The 26,579-nt window shown below is 39.1% G+C and overlaps 1 protein-coding gene across 1 annotated transcript in view; it reads right to left on the reverse strand.

Annotated features, from left to right (window-relative positions):
• Window positions 1-996: 996 nt before the first annotated feature.
• Window positions 997-26,579, reverse strand: part of LOC135209288 (FK506-binding protein 5-like) — a 259,760-nt gene continuing 234,177 nt past the window's right edge. Inside the window, exons 13-16 of the mRNA XM_064241996.1 lie at window positions 18,062-18,543; window positions 1,864-1,985; window positions 1,509-1,607; window positions 997-1,064 (exon numbers count right to left, since the gene is read on the reverse strand). Coding sequence (XP_064098066.1) covers window positions 997-1,064; window positions 1,509-1,607; window positions 1,864-1,985; window positions 18,062-18,543 — 771 coding nt within the window. The remainder of the gene's footprint in view (window positions 1,065-1,508; window positions 1,608-1,863; window positions 1,986-18,061; window positions 18,544-26,579) is intronic.

Here is a 26,579-nt window from a genome sequence, read left to right on the forward strand (position 1 = left end):
TAGATACAGCTGCCAAATTAGCTTGCACTATTCCATCAACAATGACACATGCCCCAGTATCAGACTGGATAACCTCTATAAAGCACTTTAATATATCAAGACTGGCAAACAGATTGGACATCAGTGCCAACTACAAACAAACTGAGACATATAAAAAGTGATGTTGTCATCTCAAAAAGAAAGAACTAAAGAAGTTGTATCAACAAGACCAAGTATAGGCCATACTAGATTTTCACATGGTTATTTGATGTCAAATACATATCCAGACCCAATGAAATGTAGTACATGCCAGACAACAATGACTGTCCAACACTTATTAGTTGATTGTCCAATTTGGAACCATCGAAGAAACTTATATTTTCGGAACTCAACATTAAAAGGCATTCTTGCTGAAGGCAAAGATTTCTTATTTAATACGATCACCATGTTCCAAAGTAAAACCGGTTTCCTAAATAAAGTCTAAATTTTGTTTTTTTCAGGATTAATTACTGAAAACCAGCCAGAGAAGAGCCATTATTAGGTTCAGAGGTCTGGATAAACTAATCCTCTATAATAATAATCTTTTTAATATTCAAAAAGCAAGCATAAACAAAATCCAAAGTCAAAGACAGACCAAAAAACAGCAACATAAAATGGGACCAATTTTACTTTTCATGAGCATCCGTTAATTACATGTGCAACAGGTTACTGTCTGCCAGCCAATGTTTTGTACCTACAGGTACCCTGGTTGAGGGTGGGGGAAGTAGATGGACATACACTGGTAGATACAGAAACCAGGAAAAACCTTCAAAATTTGCTATATGTACTTACATGTCTACCTTTGCTGCCACTGAAGGTAGAGCAATACAATGGAGAGGCAAGCTTAATTTCAAAGCATTATCAATACCTTTATATTACTAAGACAAAACATTATGTTACATTGATAAGATAAACAGACCATAAAGGCCAGATAATAAATAAAAAGATGAACTGCTTTTGAGTGACTGGTTAACAACACTATTCAGCTGACAACTTTACACAATTAACAGAAAATCTTATGACAAATAACTTGTGAGCCAAACACACTAAAACAAAAATATACTTATTGCTTAGCATAAAAAAACATAAATTATAATATTTAAAATTACAAACATTTATCTTCACCAACCAGCCTTTAAATAGCAAGCAACTGAAAGCCAGTTCAGGATAACATACAACTATCAAGAATATAATCAGATGGCTTTGGAGACTTCAAAAACCAAGTATCTTACTATGAAATGCAGAAAATATAATGAAATGTGCCAATCTTTGACAAAGATAAGCAGTACCCACAAACACAATTCACTAATAGCTATTCACTCATGAGGACATGACAGGAAAAGGCACAAGATATGTAGGATCATCTGCAGAACATTAAACTTCAAAACTACATGGCAAGAATCACCAGCACAAAGTAAGAGTCGAAAATAATGAAATTAAATGAAAAATTCCAAAAATCTGGTGAATTGAGGACAATTGTTAGCTGTCACCTAAGCATGTTACTGGAGATTGGGGACCCAGGTGAGCACTGACTATCTCATCTGGATGAAGGAGTGGTGGTGATGATTCTAACAATTCGTCTGAGGATACTGCAAGGTTAAAAAAACACCATCAGTTTCAAAGAGTACTTATATTTTCACATGAATACATACATAAAAAGTGTTGATATTAATCCCCCTGACAAGGGAAACCAGGACAGAGGCTTGGCTGCATTCAACTTCTAAATTTGGACAAATTTCTAATTCTATGCCTGGAATGCCTTTTAAAATTATATTCTGGGTACAAAGTACATCCATAGTCAAGTTGTTGTTAAAATACCCTGTGATCTCTACAAACAATACTAACGACGCAGACCCCTCCCTCTTCCTCTGGCCCTTCGGCCTCGTGTGGCTCTGGGCTTGGGTATTTCAACCACTTCTTCTTCTTCTTCTTCTTCCTCTTCCTTTGCTTCTTGAGCTGGATCATCTCTGTAAAATGTTAAAACCAGAAATTCAGTTTCATAAAAAATATCAAAATCAAGCTCATTAAAATACTACCTTTTACATATCAAAATTATCTTTCTACTATCCACTGTAGCATTGTATGGAAAACACTGTAATACCCATTACTGATGACTGATAAACCCCTTTGGCCACAGATGCAACACTTTCTGTCTGTTCTGGTTAATTTGTTCCTTTAGTCTTTTCTCCCTTAGCTGGCCAACTTCTTTAATTTTATCTTTCTACATTCCCACTTCCTTTCTCCCATTCTGCAGTTAGTCACTCCCCATCTCTTTTCACTATCTTAACACATTAGTACTTCCTGCACATAAATACATGTACATACATAAAAATGGACTGTTTTTAGACATATCTACAATTGTATGCATGCAAGATGGGAGATCAATTTTTTTCCTCCAAGATGTACAGGAAGGCTAGCACCCCTAATTCAATATAGTAGCAGAATCCTAAAGTGAGTGTGACTACCGTCCCATGTCAGTTCAACTTCAGCTTTCAGCAGTGATGGACAGATTACAACATAGTCATTCCAAAGGACCATATTGCAAGAGATAAGAAATATACGTATATGCTTATATGTATATTTTTATCTAAAAATCAATGAATAGGTTCATCACTGTTGCAGAATTAAAAAAATGTTTAGTTTGTTACTTTTAGTATAATAAATTTACATTTGATATTGAGTGAGTACATACTATATGTACGAGTGAGAGGCAGCACAATGAGTATGTCTACCTTTAATTTCGAATATAGTTTGAGCTATTGTTTTCGTTTGCATTAAAAAACTAATTTATTTGACTTAATTTTGTTACTAGATCTATTTAATCATTTAGACATAATAATCAAATTGTATTTTGCTCAATATACTAAGACATAATTTGATATTCATATCCTTCTCCCCACTGTAATCATTTCTAATTTTCACAACCATAAGTCAATTCTGTGGGTGCCAGTGACTCCAGCAACAACGAGGACCGCATCATATGACCCAAGGGGATATGGGAAAGCTCAAAATCAAGAATGTGGACAGGTTGCAGTCGAGGTCCAAGAATGACCTAGGAAAGATGATACCCCTCTTTTCTGGTGAAAAGTGGACTCCCTAGGATTTACTTGACGCTGTTTCTGCCCGATTCCTGCATTGAAAGATTGTCAAGGAAACTAAGAGATTTGCAGGCCAGCACAATAACCACAGGGCTTTAGGGCCATAGACAACAGGGATACAATTTGCGCCAGCCATGCCATCATGTACTTGAGTGGATATCTGTCATCATCTCAGAGGCATGTGTACTGGCAAAGACGTGAGGACACCACCAATGCACTAGTGAAGAAGGCCATGTCCAAGAATGCATTTGACAATGTAAAGAGGTACACTAACTTTGCCAATGTGAACAAGCCTAACCATAATGACCCCTTCTGGAAAATAGCTATGCTTTTCAAGACCATAAATAACATGGCAACAAAGTATGTAAGGAAAACAGTTTGTCAGCATTAAAGAGTTGAGGTATTTTGGCCGTCATCCCCTCAAACACTGTAGCCAGTGCCATCCATCAGAGATCTTATCATAATTATTGGATCCAAGAAGTACTTTACCACAACAGATTTGTTACACGGATTTCTGCAAATTCCTTTAGATGAAGAAAGTAAACCATTGACTGCTTTCTCCCTAGCAATATCAAATATCAATATGTGATAATGCCTTTAGATCTAAAGTCAAGCCCAGTGACACTTCTGAGATTAATGGATAAAATTCTGGGTGATTTACAATGTAAGGATGTTTGTTTGCTTGTATGGTGCTTTAACGTTGCATGGAACCAGTGGTTATTCAGCAACGGGACTAACGGTTTTACGTGACTTCCGAACCACGTCGAGAGTGAACTTCCATCACCAAAAATACACATCTCTAACTCCTCAGTGGAATGCCCGAGAATCGAACTCACGGCCACCGAGGTGGCAGGCCAAGACCATACCGATCATGTCACTGAGGCGCTATGTAAGGATGTACACTGCTATAAGGATGATTTGTTAATAGTAACAAACACCGCTGAGGAACACATAAAACGAGTTAGAGAAGTCCTAAAGAGACTGAGGAAAGCAAACCTAAAATTAAGATTAAAGAAATGCAGACTCCTTAGAAGGAAAAACAGACTACCTGGGACACACATTAAATGAAAAGGGTGTGGAAGTAAATAATTTATAGATTAAGTCAATTAAAGAGCATCCTACACCTCGTTATAGGAAGGATGTGAGGTCAAGTATTGAGTTTAGCAGGTTTTTACCAAAAGTTTAAAAATAACTTTGCAAACATATCTCTGCCATTGACTGAATAACTGAAGGAACACATACCATTCTGGTGGATAACAAAGCAACAGAAGGAAAGATTAACCCAACCACCAGAGCTTAGTTTTCCAGACTTTAGCAAAAGAATTCTATTTAGCCACAGATGCAAGTTTTATTGGTATAGGAGCGTGCTTAATGCAAAGGCGTAACCAATATACCGAGCCATAGCTTATTCCGGTAGAAAACTAAAACCTACAGAGGAAAACTACTCAGAACTTTTCTGGACATAGAGCTCATTGGTTTATGACCGCCCAAGATTATGACATAGAACTAATATAAATTTTCTTAATAAAATTTATTATTTGGATACTTACCTACTGTAAAATTTAGCTATATCTCCCCGCCGATTAGGCGAGTCGGCATTAAAAAAAAAAAAAATCGAATGGCTACCCGGATGGCTGTCTAGTTTACCTGTTCTCCACCAGGTGTGCTTCGAATGTTTCAGCTCGTCAGAATTCTCCTTGACAGCCCACTACGTTGTGGGGAGGCTGGGTGGGTCTATTTTAACAGTAGGTGAGTATCCAAATAATAAATTTTATTATGAAAATTTATATTATTTGAGATGAATCTTACCTACTGTTAAATTTAGCTGATTCCCACATTAAGAGGGGGATGGTGGGTAGTACAGCTAGATAAAATTCCACTCAGCCATTCGAGCTAAAGGTTTCTTGTACGAAACCCAAAACATTCTCACCTGATCTGGAATCCTTGGTGGATTTTACCACCACCAGAAGTTGGATTCCATTCAGGGAGCAAGGCTCTCATACGTATGCAGCAAAGAGCAGCCTTGCGGAGAAAACCACTTCGATTCAGCCAGCATGAAACACAAGCGGTATGAGGGACCCCTGTGCTTGGGTCCAAAAGTTCTATAAAACAACAGTCACTTAAAATAAATACCTTTACGATATAAAGGTACGCTCCTATACTAAATTTGTACCTTCACGCTCCCCAAAATATTAAAACGTGGGATTTAAACAAAAGAGCCAAAAGAATTGCTCTTTTTTCGGTTCAGGAAAAGAGTACCCACTACTAGTAGTGGATTAAGGGCTTTACTGTTTTCAAACACAATTCTGTATACTTTAAGGTAGTGATCAGGCACAAACCGAATTGTACTTCTACTGTGATACATCAATCCTATTCTGGAGCGACAAATTGACTTAACACTAAATGAAGTTGCAACTGCTGCTTACATTATGAATGTTTACTTTTAATAAAGGTAGAAGATATGGAGCTAGTTCTCATGCACTAACCTATACAATACGTCACAGAGGACCTTGTGTTCCTTGACAAAGTTTCTAAAAATCACAACACAAAAGGTTAACTTTGCCTCTTCCAGGCTTAACCTTCACAAATACATTCTAGGTTTTCTAAAACCACAAGACAAAAGTTAACTTTGCGTTCAAGTTTAACCATTGGCAAAGGCGTTATAAGTTTCTAAAAATCACAACACAAAAGGTTAACTTTGCCTCTTCACAAATACATTCTAGGTTTTCTAAAACCACAAAACAAAAAGTTAACTTTGCCTTCAAGCTTAATCATTGGCAAAGACAGCTAGGTTTTCTAAAACCACAAAACAAAGGTTGATTTTTGCCTCTTCCAGGCTTAACCTTTGACAACAACATTTATGTTTCTTAAAACCACAAAACCAAAGGTTAACTTTGCCTCTTCCAGCATTCACCTTTGACAAAGATATTCAAGGTTTGTAAAAGGATGATAAAAATGTTCTAGGTTTAACCTTTAAATTTAAATGCCCCAACAAGATAGAGAAGTTTCCTCTTTTTTTTTCCCACTAAGGGGTTACACTGAAATTCTTAAAGGGCACTGTAAAGCATAGCCTTAACATCACCCTCAGCTCTAAGCGGGAAAGCTAAAATAGCATTCCCTTTACACCAGCTTAAAGAAGGGTGCTGACAATAAATTTACTTATTAACCACTGCTAAATAAAAGGTTTACAGTAAATTCAGATAAAGTTTAGACACGCATCTAAACTCCAGAGAGAGACTGATATAGAGATGAAGGGACTTCAATCTCAACACCTTTCAGTGCTGGTCCTCAGCAAGATCTAAAAGTACTTGATGCAATACCGAGGAAAGTACGTATGGAACAATAGCTGTGGAAGTAGACAATGAAAAGTCTTATCTCCTCTAAACAGAAAACATTGACGTCTACAAGGTTCCAGGTGCTAAAAATTCCTCCAGAATGGCACCCTCACCAACACACAGACCACTGCTTCTGACCCCAAGCCATGGCAGCTTTAAATTAAGGACAGACCCTATGATAACTTGAAAATCATTATTGGGAGGGGACATTCTAATATCTCCAAGCAGTTAAGGAGATGCCTACGTTAATGGAACTGTATGGAATTATGTAGTAAGAGTTGATTTTTTCTCAACGGAAGAACGAGATCTACTGAGAGCATTGGAAATTTGGAAAATTATTTGCCCTGAGGCTACAAGGGTTCTACAGGAGTCACTAAGTAATTCTTGAACTTGAAATTGCTCAATAGAATTCAGAGTAGATACAAGGGGCAGGCCTATGAGTCTGAATTCGGCAAAATTTAAGGAAACATCCACTGCTCAAGCCTGAGCGCCAACTAAGTAGTAGTAATCATTCAGATGTCCCTGTTCATCTACATGCTAGAAAGCTAAATGAGTGCTCCTTAAATCCACACCAAGTGCCAAACTTATGGATGTAAAGGCCCTTGTAGGCAGTTGTTCTTCCTGAATCCCCAATTGCTAAAACACTGTCCTTCCACAGAATGAATGATCAAACCAATATGTTTCATTTCATTCAAAGCAGCAAACTTCCCACAAAGACTGTTTCTGACCGGGAATAAACCTGCTAAGCATCCTGACGTCTTTCCACTGCCCTGACATCTAAAAAAGTTTTACCAGGTGTAGTGTTGACCATTCTATGTTGCATGAAAGTGTAATGACACTAGTTAAACTCTGTGTTGCATGACAGAGGGAAAAGACCAAAACCTGGACTTAGGTTTAAGACAAAATGGACAATTCTTGGTTACAGAGTCGCTCCTACAGTCCTGGAGCTAAAGTTGGTTCTGGATTACTTACAAACTTAATGACCTTTATTTGTAAGTCGTAATTCTTAAGCTGAAACTGTACATTAATTGAACATGATTAACTGAAAATATCCCGTGAGGCCCTGTTTCCTGATGAGGAAAAGCCCTTACCATATAGGAAGTTTCCTTCAGGCCTAAAATTCTTCAAGCAGCACATGCCTATTCGTTTTGACCGACAAGCATGCATAATTAAGCATCATCCCCACATCACTAGATAAGAATGGGGATATAGAAGATTATCAATATAATGCATAGAAATTGGGCCAGAAGAAGCAAGAGGTCCTTGGCCTTTGGAATACTGCTGACAGAGTTGGCTAACTTGAATCACTGATTCAGTAGAAGTGTCTTGCTCCTAAAGTCGACACCATCTACCAATGGGCAACAAGTCCCTGACATAACTTATAGAGGGCTGCACACTAACCCAAACAAAGTGGACAGAACAGCAATACCTTCTAGTAAAAACATATTGAAGGAACTTGCATGACTGTGGATGTATTGGTAAGTGGAATACACTCTGCATGTGTACCACAAGTCTGACCATTCTTTGGAAAGACACTAAAACCATGCTAGAAAACCAACAAGTGTATGGGCAGACACTTCCTGTTATTCCATCTCCAAATATCCAAGAATATCTCCAATTACTTATGGAGCTCCTCCTAAAGAATTACCCTTGGACCATCATTCCCTCCTATATACAATCTCCTACTAAAAGAGACTTATGAGGGATTTCTGCTGAAGACAAAGGAAACTATAAGAGGGAGATTAAACCAGTGGAGGACAACCAAAAAGAATCACAACTGCCCTTCACCATCTCCACCATGCAACGTACAAGTTTCTCCATGCATGTTAGGTTGCAACTGTCCATATCCCAGAACCTGAGTCTGCGCTTATCCCCAAAAGGTATAAAACAAGACTACCAATAGAAAATCCCTTTTTGCCTTAAACCCAGCTGCATAATCAGACAGGAAGCAAAAGTGTTCTCACTTCTTCCAAACCGAGCGAGTATAAGCATGAGGACATTACCCTGCAGCATCAGAAAAGTTACTTGTTTTCCTCGCTAACAACTCCCGCTGGGTTGGCGTCTCCACCTCTTCAAGAAGTCGCAGAGACGAAAAAACTTAGATAAAAGGTAATAACTCAAGCTAGACTGAAAATCCATCAGCATGTCTACCAGTCTCGAGTTCATTTCTCCACAAGAAAGAGAAAGAAAACAAACCTACTAAAGATGGTTAAAGGACCAATAAGCATTGTACAGCAAGAGGCGGCCTTCGGCTCTCCGCAACTTTAAAAGACACAAGATGACCAGCCAGGGCAGACCCGAAGGGAGATTGTGTGTCCAAGGACGAGAAAAGTTACGAAATGTTCTCTAATTGGAGAAATTAAGACATATTCTCTAAATTAGAGAAATTAAGACATATTCTTATTCTCTATGTCGCAACAAACGCCAACCAGCCTGAACAAGTTCCTCCAACTCCATTCACTCTTCTTCCGTCAGCGGGCGACAGGAGGTAAACAAAAGAGCTTAAAGGATTGCTCTTTCTCTGCAATCCTTGGCGACAAAAAGCGATACCTGTCGATAAGAGGTGACAGCAGCTGAGTGCTGTATCGCATCCACCACAACTCAATGAGAGGAAGACAGTTTAACCCTTAAACGCCGACTGGACGTATTTTACGTCGAGATAAATTGTCTGTCGGGTGCCGACTGGACGTATTTTACGTCGACACACAAAAGTTTTTTTTAAAATTCGCGGAAAAATACTTATAGGCCTACCAGCCTAAAACTTTTGAATCACGCGCCTTGGGGAATGCTGGGAGTCCACGGATCAAGGCCTTGTTTTGCTTTGAAGCGTGACCCAGGTGCGCATGCGCGATATCCCTTCTTCTCGCTCCAGCCAGCATCAGTAGCGCACCATCCGAGAGCGATCTTTCGTGAAAAGCGTGTTTTTCTGGACTTGTGCGAGACTTTGAGCATTTGTATTGCTACAAGACATTCCTAGATATGTCTCAACGACGTGTGAACCGTGAAAGGCGCGTTTTACCCGTCGGAAGGGGATCGTGTAAGGCGAGTTTTGGGACACGGATGCTGGCGAGGGGCCAAGCCGCCCCCAGCATGACCCCGCGCCTCAAGGCCGTTCTGTGCGCCACGTGTGGCTGAAAGTGTTTCGGGGAACACATCGTTTGCCTTTGGTTACCCCTAGGAAGCATGTGGGCGTCCTTAGGGGCATTCGTAGGAATTTGGGAGGCCTCCAACAAGGGACATAGACGAATATCTTTCGGAGCTTGATCGGGAAAACATGTCGCAAGTCCTCATTTTGATGGCGGTATGGTCATCGAGTGATGAGGACATCAGTCCCGATGAAGTGAGCTCGAATTCAGTGCATACGAGGGGGAATCTGAGGGGGAGGGGGAGGGGGAAGGGTGAAGGGGGAAGGGGGAGGGGAGGGTGGGGGGATACGGGCTCAAGTTTTATCGCAGAGGACAATACAGAAAGTGAGGGCCTAAGTGAGGGTGATGGGCCAACGGGGGGGGGTAGTGTGCATCGTGCCGCACCCGTGCGCGTGTGCGCGCGCACGGGCGGCACGTAGAAGGTCGGCTCATCGCGCCAGCCAAGGTGAAGGTCGGTCGTCGGAGAGTGACGAGGGGTGGACGGAGGACCCCACCCCTCCTAACATGCACCCCTTCACGGCAACCCCTGGGATGACCGTACCAGTACCTGACTGTTTTTGGGAGGTTCATCCAGCTTTTCCTGACGCGGGAATTGCTGGAATACCTGGTACACGAGACGGTGGACTACGCTCGGTACTGCCGGTATGAGCTGAAGACGACCTTGTCGTATTACTGGCGGGGTTGCAACCTCATTGACATGGCACATTTTTTTGGGGCTCCACCATTTATTTTGGTTTGAACACCTGCTATCGACGTCAGGCAATATTGGAAGAGAAGTTATTTTTTATGTATGCCGAATGTGCCTGGCGTTATGTCCCGTGATAATTTCCTGGCAATGGACAGGTACTTCAACGCCTTTCAACCGAAAGGGCCATACCCCCGGAATAACAGTGATCGCCTCATTTTAGTGCGTACAGTGTTGGATTATATCCGTGAGCGGTGTAGTAATCTCGTGATTCCTGGAAAGAACCTGTCTTTGGATGAGGGGATGATGCCTTACAAAGGACGTCTTAGTATAAAAGTGTATAACCCCAAGAAGCCAAAGAAATATGGTGTGAAATTCTTTCTCATTACCGAGGCCAACACTGGATACGTTGTGGACTTTTCAGTGTATACCGGGGTATTCTCCACGCTGCTTGACACTGTATTCAACCTTGTGGGACGTTTCCGTAGCCAGGGATATCACCTGTTTATGGATAATTATTATAACTCGGTTATCCCTGGCCCAGGAACTGTATGAAGCAGGTGTTACCGTCAGTGGTACCCTTCGGTTGGTGCGTGGGGCACCCCGAATGTCCTCAAGAGGTTCGCTAGTCATCCGCAACACCTGGCAAGAGGAGAGACAGAGTGGCGGCGGAAGGGGCGCTGTCTTCGTCATCTGTTGGAAGGGTGTCCACTCGTCCCCATGATTACGACGAGTCATGAACCCATCCAAGAAGAGATCGTACAGCGGAAGAAGACACGTCGACAGGGCCGAGTTGTGTTTGAGGAGTTTCGTACCGAGCGGCCTACTGTCATTGGGCACTACAACAGGCACATGGGAGGAGTTGATCTCTTTGATCAGCTCATGCCAGTACTATCCCTTCGCCAGGAGAACCAGAAGGTGGACACAGAAGCTCCTCAAATACATCCTTCAGTTGGCCCTCCAAAATGCCTACATACTGTACTGTGGGTACCGCGGTGACAATCTTCCGAGGTTGACCCACGTACAGTTCCTAGAGGTAGCCGGGAATGCCCTCATCAACTTCGATCCCGATGAGTGGCTTCCATAACTGACCCCCTTGCCTCGAGCTGCAGATCTGCCCCTAGAGGAAAGGGCAGATAGGTGGCCGGTAGGCCTAAGGACTTGGTCCGCGGGGTCGACCTGCCGCCGCCCCCACCTGAGGGGCTGTCCAAGCCAGTCCCTGCTGAAACGGACCCGCCCCTGTTAACGACCGCCCCTGCTGACACGCCCCTGCTACGCCCCGTCGCCGCCTGTGCCGCCGCCCCTGCTGACCGCCCCTGCTCCGCCGCCCCTGCTGACCGCCCCTGCTGACGACGCCCCTGCTGACGACGCCCCTCTTGCTGCCGGCCCCGCCATCATCCACCCGCTTCTCGTCGGGTAGTGGACCCTGCGTGTCGGCTGCAGCCAGGGGAACACATACTGGAGGCCTTAGAAGGGCGAAGGCAGAAACGGTGCCGGGTGTGCCCATATGAATGGCAGAAGGAGACACCCGGTTCTTCTGTCGTCTCTGCAAATGTTGCTCTTTGCAGGATAGGGGAGTGTGACCGAAAGTATCACACTAAGGTCATGTATTGGAGCGCGCCCCCCCCCTAAACCGACAGTGGAGGGCGCACGGGGCCGCCGGGTCCATCAGCAGTAAGGGCGCGCGTCTCCCTCCTCCACCTGTACCTCGTCTGTCGAGTGGAAAAAAATGCAAGACTCTTCAATGGAGGTAGGGAGAAAACAAGAATAGAACGAGAGTCAGGATTACGAGTGAGTATTCTGCATTTATTTATATTTAGTTTTATATTTATTACAATTTTTTATATATCTGAATGTGTGCATGATAAAATAATAATAAGACATTTCATTGTATGCGAAAAGAGAAGTGTCACCTGCATTCCTTTTATTTTATGTATTGGTACCCAGAATCGAAGAATGTAATATAAGTATATATTTTACGTATAAAAAAATTATATATTATATATATATATATATATATATATATATATATATATATATATATTATATATATAGATATATATATATATATATATATATATATATATATATATATATATATATATATATTATAATTTTTTTTGGTTTTTTTTGGGGGGTAAGCAAATTACTTACAGTCTAGTAATATTCAATCATTTATCTTCATTTTAAAACATATTGCAAGTCTCTAGAACAATATCTCGATTTATGGTGAATATTTGAAAAAAATATATTTTTCCGTCCGTCCGCGCGCCGATTCTCGGCCGAAAATCTCGGAAACGCGTAGGTCACATTCTAATATTTGTGCCTTTTCATATTACGCTTATTTTATAGTTTTTTATATATGGAAATGTGCGCAAAAAAATGCACAATATAACAAAAAATATGGTTGGTAAGGTTGTAGCATTTATCATTTTTGAAATATTTGCATATAAAGTACGATAAGTACGAAAAAACCTAACGATCGTCACTTTGACTCAACCGAAAAGGTCAAAAACGCATTTATAACATAAAAATCTTACAGTCTAGTAATATTCAATCATTTATCTTCATTTTAAAACATATTGCAAGTCTCTAAAACAATATCTCGATTTATGGTGAATATTTGAAAAAATATTTTTTTCCCCTCCGCGCGACGATTTTTCGGCCGAAATCTCGGAAACGCGTAGGTCACATTCTCCTAATATTTGTGCCTTTTCATATTACGCTTTTTTTAAAGGTTTATATATGGAAATGTGCGCAAAAACATGCACAATATAACAAAAAAATATTGAAAGGTTGTAGCATTTATCATTTTGAAATATTTGCATATAAAGTACGATAAGTACGAAAAAACTACGATTGGTCAACTTTGACTCAAGCGAAAAGGTAAAAAAACGCATTTATAACAAAAATCTTACAGTCTAGTAATATTCAATCATTTATCTTCATTTTAAAACATATTGCAAGTCTCTAGAACAATATCTCGATTTATGGTGAATTTATGAAAAAATATTTTTTTTCCCCTCAGCGCGACGATTTTTCGGCCGAAAATCTTTTGGAAACGCGTAGGTCCAACCATTCTTCTAATATTTGTGCCTTTTCATATTACGCTTTTTTTAAAGGTTTATATATGGAAATGTGCGCAAAAACATGCACAATATAACAAAAAAATTATTGGAAGGTTTGTAGCATTTATCATTTTTGAAATATTTGCATATAAAGTACGATAAGTACGAAAAAAACTACGATCGGTCAACTTTGACTCAACCGAAAAGGTCCAAAAAACGCTATATAACATAAAAATCTTACAGTCTCGTAATATTCAATCATTTATCTTCATTTTAAAACATATTGGCAAGTCTCTAGAACAATATCTCGATTTATGGTGAATATTTGAAAAAAATATTTTTATTCCGTCCGCGCGCCGATTCTCGGCCGAAAATCTCGGAAACGCTTAGGTCACATTCTCCTAATATTTGTGCCTTTTCCTATTACCGCTTTTTTTTATATGTTTTATATATGAAAATGTGCGCAAAAACATGCACAATATAACAAAAATTATTGGAAGGTTGTAGTATTTTATCATTTTTGAAATATTTGCATATAAAAGTACGATAAGTACGAAAAAAACTACGATCGGTCAACTTTGACTCAACCGAAAAGGTCAAAAAACGCATTTATAACATAAAAATCTTACAGTCCTAGTAATATTCAATCATTTATCTTCATTTTCAAAACATATTGCAAGTCTCTAGAACAATATCTCGATTTATGGTGAATATTTGAAAAAATATTTTTATTCCGTCCGCGCGCCGATTCTCGGCCGAAAATCTCGGGTAAACGCGTAGGTCACATTCTCCTAATATTTGTGCCTTTTCATATTACGCTTTTTTTAAAGTTTTATATATGAAAATGTGCGCAAAAACATGCACAATATAACAAAAATTATTGGAAGGTTGTAGCATTTATCATTTTTGAAATATTTGCATATAAGTACGATAAGTACGAAAAAAACTACGATCGGTCAACTTTGACTCAACCGAAAAGGTCAAAAAACGCATTTATAACATAAAAATCTACAGTCTAGTATATTCAATCATTTATCTTCATTTTAAAAACATATTGCAAGTCTCTAGAACAATATCTCGATTTATGGTGAATATTTGAAAAAATATTTTTATTCGTCCGCGGCGCCGATTCTCGGCCGAAAATCTCGGAAACGCGTAGGTCACATTCTCCTAATATTTTGAGCCTTTTCATATTACGCTTTTTTTAAAGTTTTATATATGAAAATGTGCGCAAAACATGCACAATATAACAAAAATTATTAGGAAGGTTGTAGCATTTCTCATTTTTTTTATATTTGCATATAAAAAAACTTTTAACCAATTCGACATTCGGTCAACTTTAACTCGTTTGAAAAATGGTAAAAAACTGCATTTGTAAGCTAAAACTCTTACAGTCTCGTAAAAGTTCAATCATTTTCCTTCATTTTGAAACAAAAAATTGCAGTCTCTATAACAATATTCGATTTATGGTGAATTTTTTTAAAAAATTATTTTTTTACATCCGCGCGCTACGAATTCATGCATCCATTTTTGGTGATAATATTTTCTCTGGTGATTGACTTTTATCGTTTTACAATTGTGTTTATATTATCAAAACAATGATCGCAATTAGTGCACATTACAACGAAAAAAAAAAACAAAAAGTAACTTGTTTGACCTCTAACCGTTTGGCGCACAGCGCTGATTTCGAATACAATTTATAATGAAATTTCGTTTTTTGTTTTGCGCTATCATATATCGACATTATTTAATATATGGCTAATGATAATTTTTTTTTCAAATTTCTGATGATTGCATACTAAACTGTTCAAGCAATGAGAAAAAAAGGAGCCAAAAATGAACTCTTAATCTTGAAAACTAAGCGCGCTGTGATTTTTTGAAAAAAATATTTTTTCCGCTTACGCGCTCACTCTCAAACCCCTCCGGCATACGGGAGTCATTTTTTTATTTACCGCTCCGGCGTTTAAGGGTTAAGCGACTCAAGACTTGGCCAAGTCTGCATGAGTCAACTGCATTCACACGAGTCAACAATGTCCGCAGTCCGCACGAGTCAACTGAGGGAAAGAGAGAACGAGGCGCCAGAAGTGGGAGACGGTGGGAGAGGAGTTACAACGATGCTCCCACCTCGTCTGATAGTGATCGTACATACTTGAAGGCATTCCTATATGAAACTAAGTTAGAAATCTCTGAAAGTAGAATACCTAACTCGGTGAGAACCTTCGATACTACAGACAGTGTAGATTTGAAAGAGAAACATTAATCGAGGCAGAGTAAGAGGTTTGCCGATAGCTGAAGAGGAAGCAGGCAAAGAACGAACACAAGCATTACGAAGAAAAAGGAATAGGCTAACAGACGAGAATTTAGAATAACCAAAACATGAGAGAGATAAACAGTCGACTGAGTCGACACATCTAAATATGTAAAACTCACTACAGATACATTATCATCTCAATAAATTGTCTGTACCTATATTATATATTATTAATCCTAAGCATGCTAACACCTCAAACTAGGTATTGAAGACGACAGAATGCGCTTACGGAGCAAGCTTTAACGCCTACCGAAACGGTACTTTTGCGAACGCTTTAATGGTCCTAGGCAATCACTTTAACAGTCCTTTGGCGAACGCTTTAGACAAGATTCAGACCATGAAAAGGGCGAAGTAGGTATTGGAGGGCACAGAATCCCATCGTCCCGAGAACCGACCCAGTTCCCTGGCAGTGGACACTACCAACTGTCGTACGGCAGTCTTAGGCTCGGACTACATACAGACGAGGGCACCAACACCTTACTTCTAACAGGAAACGCGAAAAAGAGCGCACACTATGGAAGGATTCAGAACGTTCCCGTCATGAACTCAGTTCAACATTCATTAGAAAATAGGTTAATGTTCTAACTTCTCATTACGCTTTTTCTGAACCGAATGGGAGCTGAAGGCGGGGCTACAAAGGAAGTTAATACTAGCCTACTAAAATGCCTAGTCTGAGTAGGGATAGCCTGACAGATTTAAGCCCTGACCTAACAAATTGCTTTCACAATCTATTAGTTTCAGGTCTTTCCTGTATCTGACATATTCAGGCATAAATTTCTCAGAACAATTCCCTACATTCTTCACATCTAGTAGTTCCAAGATCACACTCTGTACCCTTGCAAGTACACAGGAATGTTGATCAACTTCCAATTTCACCATCCAGGTTACAGCAAAAACATTCCTACATAGCCTGATATTATTGGTTTTGCTTCCGGTGGAAGGTATCCTAGGAAAATGAAATTACAATACCGTAAACAGTCTAAAACAGCCAAACTTCATAGAATACTAACAATTGCCTAGCCGCAATGGCGGCGAGGAGAATTCTGACAAGAGCTAAAACATTCGAAACACACCTGGTAGAGAACAGGTAAACTAGACAGTCATCCCGTTAGCCATTCGATTTTTTTTGTTTGAACGCCGACTCGCCTCATCAGCGGGGAGATAGTATATCTGAATTTAACAGTAGGTAAGATTCATCTCAAATAAAATATGTTCCAGGGAAGACAAACAAGGTAGCAGATGCATTATCAAGATACACCCCTCAAGATGGCAGAACGAAGTGAACCTATATGCACTATACTGAAGAGATTTCCAAGCAAAACTTCATAAAGGAAAAAAAAGTGATGATGAATTAAAAGAAATCTTCATTATGTGAAAAATATAAGGAAATTCGATCAAGAACAGATAGAATTGAGTAAGATAATTAGATGTCCAATAAATGCATTGAACATCATAGAAGATGTACTAGTCTGGATATGTGAAGAATTTGACCCGTTTAGGTCTTTTGAAGGTGTGACCCATAAAAGGCTAATACCTAAGAGCCTAAGAAGTACGTAAAGTCGTTGAACTAATACACGATAAAGGCATGAAAATACAACCAGGAAGAGATGAAAAGGAATTTCAAGGATGTTAGCAATTATGAGAAAAGTTCCAATATTTATAACAGTTATGAAGGGAGAACAGATAAAGAAGTACCCTTAGGGAAATATCCCATTCCACAAACTCCATTCAAAAGAGTAGCCATAAATCTCATCACTAACCTGCACACTATAAGTAAGGGGAATAAAAATATACTAGTGTATAGGTGCACACTAGATATACAAAGCTAATACCAATATAACAGGCCAAAGAGGTAAAGATTGTGCAGCTGCTCTCTTTGACAAAATATTTTGCAGATAGTATTCTGCTCCACAACTTGATCTGACGATGACAAAGAATTCAATAACTCACTTATAGTTCATGAAATTTGTGGTGCATTCAAGGTTGAAAAGGTAACAATACAACCATATCATCCAGCTACTAATGGCTTAATAGAAAGGAATAACAGAAAAGTTCTGGATGCATTAAGGAATACAATATGACAGGATCCTGAGTGGCGTATGTCTGACCTTCATTCAACCTACAACTGGAATATTGAATATCAAATAAAAATAGATCACACTGTTTAAAATTACAACAAACTCATGGATGCAAAAACATGGCATATAAGTGGTAGACTGAAACATGAACACATCTGTATTTCCACCAATTAACAACTAGATTAATATTTCTGAAAAGGCTCCAAGTTTATGGTTTAAACTGATGGTAAAACTCAATATACCTTTCTCAACTTGACTGAAATTATCCACATTGGTTGAAAACCCCTTTTGAGACTAGTGAAACATAAATATGTATTCTTACCCAGTATTCTCTTCATCTGGTTGTGTTGCTTCTGTAGTTTGTGCCTCCTCTTGGTCGATAATCTTAATGTCATCATCATCATCTGCCTGGTTTTCAGACTCTGTGCCACCTACTTCCTCCTGGCTTTCTGCTTCCTTGGGTATACTTTCTTCTGCTTCTACCTCATGTTCTTGTTCCTCATCCTGCTCTTCTTCATGTTCCTCTTCATTTTCTTCTTGCTCGTCTTCTTGCTCTTCTTCATGTTCTTCCTCATGCTCTTCTTCATGCTCTTCTTCATGCTCTTCTTCATGTTCTTCCTCATGCTCTTCCTCATGTTCCTCTTCATAATCCCCTTGTTCATAGGCTTCTTCCTCCTCATCCTCTTCATTTTCAGCATCTTCTACTTCATGCATTTCATAATCTTCATCATGATGATCTTCTGCATCCTCTTCCTCTTCATTCCCATCACCATCCTTTTTCTTACTGTCACTATCTTTATCATCCTGTCAATCATAAAAAAAGTTCATGTAACATGAAAACTAAAAAAAAAACAATGAACAATATATCTACTGTGTACAGTGAAATCCTCATATTCGCAGACTCCGGATTCGCGGATTTACGTATTCGCAGATTTCTCTCTGGCACATATACCCACATTATTCCAGTTTCAAGTGTTTTTATAGGGGTTTCAGCTATTCACTGAGGGGTCTAGTACCCATCCCCCGCAAATACGGGGGGGGAACACTGTATCCTTTCCCTAAAATCTGTGAAAAAATTTACATTAAAAGAGAACTTAAAAAATAAGAAAAAATGAGTAATTTGTGAAAATACCTCCAAGAAAATAAAATTTAAAAATTAAGCATACAACTTTTCAAAAAAAATTTATTACATCAGGAATACAATTAGTATTGGTAGCTGAAATTTGAAAATGGCGGTAGCGATTCTTTTGTTTTGGTGTAAGTCAATACCCCCGCCCACTGCCGGGGGATAGGTTAACAACTTAACAAAGAAGCTCAATTTATTTATGCCTTATCATCCATGAGAGGGGAGGAGGGTGGGCTCCCATTCTGTAATTCCTTGGTAAGTATAAATAGAATTTTTATTATAAAATTAATATTAATAATACTTACCTGAATAATTTATCTAGTCCTAAATCCCCAAAAACTGCACCAAAATTTACCACATTGGCAACCCTGTTACCTCCTATTCTGTCCGCCAGTTGGCAACACTGCCGCTGACAGTTACAAAACCTTCTCTTGAAAATCAGTTGTGATAGGCAGATCGTGGGGTAGGATGGGTGGGACTAGATAAATTATACAGGTAAGTATTATTAATATTAATTTTATAATAAAAATTCCATATTAATAAACATTACCTTAATATAATTTATCTAGCCCGATTAACCACATTGAAAAGGAGGAGGGAATCTGAGTACAATTTCCCTTTTGGGCAGAATAGGACATAAAACAATCTAAGAAATATATATCATAGGCAGTTAAAAACTCAACCCAAGGTCTAAGATACTAAGAACTCAAAGTCTCCTACCATAATGCTGCCGAACTGCGGTAGTAAAGGACAAGGAGAAAGTGCATAGTCAGTCCATCTGTACTAAAGTCAGGTAACCGTGCAGGTGACCAGTCAGATGAATCGAGGACAGCAAGGCTGCACCCTGATGACTTTATCAAGTACTTACAATGACACCTGCTCTCTCACGAATGTCTGGCGCCAAGAGAGAGGAGCAGGTATTGACAACTCTTTCCCTGAAGGATGAGTGCCTGGACTGCCTGGGCGATTCAAAGCTAAGCAAAACATTGGGGGTGTATCAAAGCAACCCAACGTCGCCAGCAGTGATATCGGCTCATGAGCAACTCCTGACTCGAGCTTTCTGGTGCCAAGAGAAAGGAGCGCGGAGCAAAATGGCGACTCAGTCCCGAAGGACGAGTGCCTGACAGTCCAACCTGGTCTCATGTTAAACGATCATCGGAGGGCATATCGACGCAACCGACTTCATCAACAAGAAACTCAGGGCTACTAAATGTCGGCTGATCTCACACGAGTGTCTGACTCCGAGAAAACAGGTGAGACAAAAAGTAGATGGTGAACGAGTCCCAGTGACATAATAAGAATGCCTTCTCTTACTCAAGCAAGGAGGAAAAAAGAAGACAGCCTTCCCTTGTGCTCTCTTGGCTGCTAACCAACTTCCGACCTCACTCATAGCTTTCTTGGCTGAAAAAGAAAGCATTAACTAAAGATGATCATAAGAATCTGAAGAAACTGTCCTCATCTGAAGAGTTGTAGCAGGAGAGGCAGGAGTAGCTGGCTTGAAAAAGTTGGGATAACTTTTCAAGAAAAATAGCGGAGGAGTTCCATAAGTCGTTGGCAATTTAGAATCTTCTGTAGCAAACTCTTCCTCTTCAGCAGAAGACACAGGAGATAGATGAGGGTCGTCCACACTGACCAAAGGAGAAGACGAAATACAAGGAGCCACGAGAGACTTGGGTGCAGGTGAGAGAACTGGCGCCAATGGGAGCTCAAGAGGAAAAGGGAGCTTCGGCGCTACTGGGTACTCGAGTGTCTCTGGAAGTTCATGCACTAATGGCTCTGACTCTAATGGATGTGTATTCACCATTGAAGGGTCTATAGTCAAAATACGCTCGGAAACTACACATATGGGAGTCACAGCAGAAGATAAATTGCGCCCTGGCGTCACTGGACACTTGGGAGGTAAAACTGTAATTGGAACTTGGCACTCAAACACAGCTGCACTAATTTGTACACTAACTCGTTTCAGAGCGAGAACAGATACAGGAACTGATACAGCTTAAAGAACCAAAGATGACACTGGCACCAATGGCTGCACTGCACTTGGATGTTTACGTCTCACAACAGGTTGGAAATCTTCCAAAGAAAAAGCCTCTGGGCTGTCCCAGAAACTACAAGAAGGTTTAGCCTCCTTTGCCTTCTTAGGCAGTACCTGAGGGCTACAAGAAACGTCCACTGCTTACCTTTTCAGTGGTCTGAAGTTGTCACTACCACGTCATCGGCGCATTTCTCTGGACTCAATGCATCGAGCTCGAAGAAAGACAAAGAGCACTGTCCAAGATGCCTTTCCAATGGCTGTCTTTCGCTACCTGGGAAACACCAACAGGTGTGACTGAGGGGGTTGACTGCCTGTGGGCAGACCCCATCAGCCTCCCTTTGGGCTTCTAGTATGACTTCTCCCAGGTGCAGGGGAGTACAGCGGACGCCCCAGTATTCGCGGGGATGCATACCAGACTCCCCTGCAAATAGCTAGAATCAGCGAATACTTGGAACCCCTATAAAAACGCTTAAAACTGCCTATTTTGTTACTTAAAACCCAACTAATCATTTTTATACCTGGTTTTTTAAAGTTTTATCACAAAAAGTGCATTTTACAATGAAACTGATAAGAAAATACAATACAGACAGTCCCCAGATATCGGCGGACCTGGTTGATGGTGATCCAGTTTTATGGCACTGTTTTGGTTATCGGCACCATAAGGTACCAACAATAGATTTATGGCACCATAACATACCTAACAGAGGTGGCATTAACCGATTATCAGCACTATAAGTGCAATAAATCACCGAGTTTCAGTTAATGGCGGTTTTTGCTTATCAGCAACCTGCTGATAGCCGGGAACTGCCAGTTATTCCTTAATATTTCTCATAAAAAAATATTGTAACTAGGCAAATTTCCCACTAATAAGACTAGCACAGGAATCCACGAATACATGAGTCGGCGAATACGGGGAGGTGACTGTATGTCTGGGAACTTCACCTAGGAGAATCCATGGGAAGGACAGTCAGCGCCTCCACTAACACTTTATTTTTCTTTTTATCTAGAAGCATACGCACTGACTTCCTTAACTGAGCCATACAGTTAACTAATAGTTCAAACTTATGTTTAAACTTTGCATCGAGACTGGCAATGGCACTGGGATCAGAAGCATGGGAGCTGGGAACAGCAATAGGTGGAATAGAGGAAAGACTGGGTTTGGAGGAAAAAGAGAGAAATAACAGGCACTTCAGAAGAAGATCCCTGGATAGCTAACAACCTTTTGAGCCTAGCAGTAGCCTTACTCTTCCTAACTTTCTCTAACAGTAAGATGATATCACCCTCCATTGTCTTTCATCCCAGCCTATATACTCATTACATGTTAATTCAACAGTGCAAACTTGAACCCAACATCTAAAATAAACAGAATGAGAATCATACTTTGCTGAAGTTAACCGTGTATTACAGCCTTTACTACAATAACAGAAACTTGACAAACTCAAGTTAGACATTGCTAGATGAATAGCTCAAACAAGACTAAAAACACTGCACTGGTCAAAATGCTACTAATTACGCATGACTAGCTAACAAATGCCGTATGGCTGACATAAGCATAGGAGTACTTCACCAAAGGTACTGCACACACTCAGCGAATGATGAAATCCAAATTCATAGAAAGCTACAGCTTACAACCTTCGTCAAATGCCGGTAGAAATAAATTGAGCCTCTTTGCCTAAATGTTTCCCTATTCGCCCCGTGGTGGGTGGGGGGTATCAACTTACACCAAACCATAAGAATCACTACAGCATTTTTCAAATTTTAGCTACCAGTACTTAGAAATTCTTAGCTATGTAATTAATTGGTAAGTTACTTACAAAAAATTTTCTAAAGTGAATAAAAAATCATGAACATAAGTTTCCTGGCCATTCAAAGCCAACATCAAAATTTTTTTTAAAATATATTTTGCAAAATATAGCCATTATTATGTCATACCTACTAACATAGAACAGCAAGGAACTTACATTACAGTCCCTATGCTAGGGGAAATTAAAATGAGATTAAAATATTATGGTAAATATTAGATTACAAATGACACTGATGCATTGCTCTGTTCTGCTTTGCTACGCTACTGCTGATGAACCTGGCTCATATTTTGCTTAGTTTTAGTATCTTATATCGTTCATCAGTTAGTTTGTATTCTTGAATCGTTTCCTTAAAATTTTAAATTTACATTATCATTATTAGGAAGTAATTAGCCCAGACCACTAGACTTCAACTCTAGGTTTTAATAAGGCTGGTCCAAAAGACATTTAAATGTGAAAAAGGAAAATAAAAGCAGGGTAAAGTGAAACAAGGTTACCCAGCTAAAGGGGAAGACACCAGATAGAACAAACAAAACAATGTAGCTGATGCAGAAGGGTCACTGCAAGGGACCTCAAAAACTTTCTCAATTGCATCATGTGAGGCAGTGGAAGTGGGGGGAGCAAAGTTGTACTCAAGCAAAGTACAACCAAATCTTGCTAACTCCAAACAAGTTATGCTTTGGTCAAAACATGATAAAAATCGAGGAAGGGCCTCAATGCAAATCTGTGTATGCTATAAGAAATGTATTTCTACAATGCAAAGGTGTGTTAACTATAGTAAATGCATTTCTCTAAGAATTATGTCGATCAAAAAAATAGTAAAAAAATGGTTTAACACAGCAGACTGTATATTTTATTAGTTAAGATATAAGCAAAAGAATACGTATTACAACTAGAAAGACAATATCAGAAAAGAAGTGTACCTCACCCAAATCACATGTAAAAAAAATATAAATGAAAATGTAAGGCAGTAACAAACTGAAATGTAAGGCTCCTTGGAGGGTTTCTAAATTACACAACACTAGTTACTCTATCTAAGAAGCCAAAGAATGAACCAAAGTTGGTAAAGTTTGACCACCTAAGGACTGGCAAATTTAAATATCCACCTGATATAAGTCTAAGGTAATGAAATTCTTTGATAACAAGAAATGAGAAACATATGTAGGATAGTTAATACATATGTGCTAACCCTTTTACAGCCATTAACAGCACAAGAACAGCATATTGTGGTAGGTTTTTTTTCCTTTTAACAATAAGGCAATGAGTTTCTAAATAGGTTTGTTAGGAAAAGTTTAATATTTATTTAACTAATACTTCTTTTTTGTTTATTTTGTTACTTTTCTTCATTGTTTATTTTAGTAATTTTAAACATTTTTTTTTTATAGGAATGGAACTTCTCTCCCTCCTATGGATGGTTCTGATTTTTCTTATGAATTAGTCAGTACCAATGTTAAGTGTGAAATTGGCAAGCAGATTAGAAACTGAATACACATCTGTTGTAGTCTATGGTTAGTACTGAAATTTTTAGATGGGTAACACTGAAAATCAACATTATGATGGCAAGCACATCACAGTCAAGACAGCACAATGACAATGAACCAAGGTAATTGCGCTTGTAATTCTTTATGTAAGAGTAGGTAAAGGTGGATTGACAAGTTCAGCAAAAATTGTGCTGATTTACCAATATGTAATAAAACAAGTTGAGATGGTAAAAAACCACACCTTGCATATTCTGATTACAAGTTACAACCCTCTCTTGACCAGAGCATATTCTGATTACAAGTTACAACCCTCTCTTGACCAGAATCATGAACAATCCTAACAGTTTCCTGAAGTTAGACTAGAAGACTATCAAAGTTGTTGAAGAGGTGGAGTGAAATTTTTAATAAACATTATAGTAATATGGAAGGAGTCTCTTAAGGCAGCATTATTGAGAAGAATTGCCATTTCAACGGCATTCAACTTATATGTACAGTCTTCTTGTTTTTTTCATTATCGTCTCATCAACAGCAAGATGATACATTGAATTTCTAACGGACGTGGAATGATATACTACCACCCTTTACTTAATAGAAAGAATGAATAAAAAACAAAGGAGTAAAGGTATATAAAATAAGGAAGCAGGACAAAGGCTAATGGAAGTCCACATGGGTTATTGTCATAGTTCACTATCAATGTTGGATGTTTTTGCTGTAAAGCTCACATCTCAAGACATTGTACATCCTCAATTTTATTGACTGTGGGGAACGGGTCGTTTCTGCTGGTGTGTGCCCCACTGTTGTGACTAGTACAATTTCGCGCACTCTCTCTTTCTCAACCACGCCTTATTTTTTACTTTTACCTGGTCACATTAAAAAGAATAAAAAGATAAAAATATTGAAATCAAGAAACAAACAGAGATGACTCAAGAAAAGTTAAAATTAAAGCACACATGTATGAAATGCAATGTAAACAAGTGGTGTGTAGACTACAAAAGAGGCATGCGACAAAGGACAAACTCGAAGGCAAGAGAAGAGTAGACAGGATGGAAAAGGAAATTGGGGACCTATGAAGAGAAGTGACAAACCTTACGAGAGAGAAACAGGAATTGAACAATGACATAGGAGAAAATGGAGAGAGTATAGTGGAGATTAGAAAACAATTGCTCAAGAGCAGAACCAGAAATGAAACTGAAAAAAAGCACTAGACAAGGTACAAAGAAAAAAGCTTACAAGGATAAAAATTATGAATTCAAGAGAGCTGTTGGTAGAAGTGTGATAGCAGCCAGAAAAACCAATTGTCCCCTAAAAGGAATCAACACAACGAATAGATTTGCTGTACTCTCAAAAACAGAAGAGGAAGCAACCTAAATTAGATATTCTTTAGTAAAAGATCGGGGCTTAAATTTTATAGGCAAAAAATAGAAGTAACAGAAAAGTTCATTCTTACCAAGGTGTAGGAGCAAAGAAGGTAGCTGAGGTAGTGAAGAAAATCAAAATAAAAAATAGAGAAAGTGCAATCATAGTGCTGGGAGGAGGAAATGACATGTTTCCAAAAGATGAAAGAACTGGCCAAACAGAAGGTCTTGTAACCAACCTGATGAATATTGTAGAGAGCATCGTGAGAAAACTGATAAAGGCTTTCTTATAGGACTTCTGCCTAGAACCAATGTAAGCCACTACTCCCTTAGCAAGGCAATTGGAATCAATGACAAACTGGAGCTAATATGCCAAGAAAAAGGTGTTAGGTTTGTAAACTTTTGGCACAGATTTATAAGAATAGAAAACTATATAAAAGGGACGGAACTCATGTGAATTTGGAAGAGGCAAACCTACTTGGAAACCTTAATGAAAACCTCTTGAAACACCTTACTGAACTGAACAAACATTCAAGGGAAGAAGTCAGAAAGCTCCCAAAATCTGGTTAATAATAGCACTGCAGGAAACAGTGACAGTACAGGAAACTAATAAATCCACCGATGACAAAAGAGAAGATAGAAAAGTCCCTCAGAGTGGCGCAGTTTGATGCACAATCTATTCAGAAAAAAAGTAGCATAGGTCCCCTATGGGACAATAGAGGAAACCTGGTGAACTCCGACTTTGAAAAAGCAGTTATTGATTAAGTTTTTTACTTGTGTTTTCACAATTGAAAACATTACCTCAATAACGGAACCTGCCATTAAATATGAAAGGGCAGAACCAATGGACAAAGTAATATTTACAGAAGAGGACATTAAAAACACAATAGACTAACTCAACAAGTTCAAATCTCCTAGCCTGGATAGGATTCATCCAAGAGAAATTAAAGAGCTAAAAGAGGAGATAGTTCCTAAACTATATAAAATCTACAGAAAAGTGGAGAACAATGAAAGGCACCAAAAATGATAGAAACTTGGTAA

Source organism: Macrobrachium nipponense, chromosome 37, assembly GCF_015104395.2.
Source record: "Macrobrachium nipponense isolate FS-2020 chromosome 37, ASM1510439v2, whole genome shotgun sequence".
NCBI lineage: Eukaryota > Metazoa > Arthropoda > Malacostraca > Decapoda > Palaemonidae > Macrobrachium > Macrobrachium nipponense.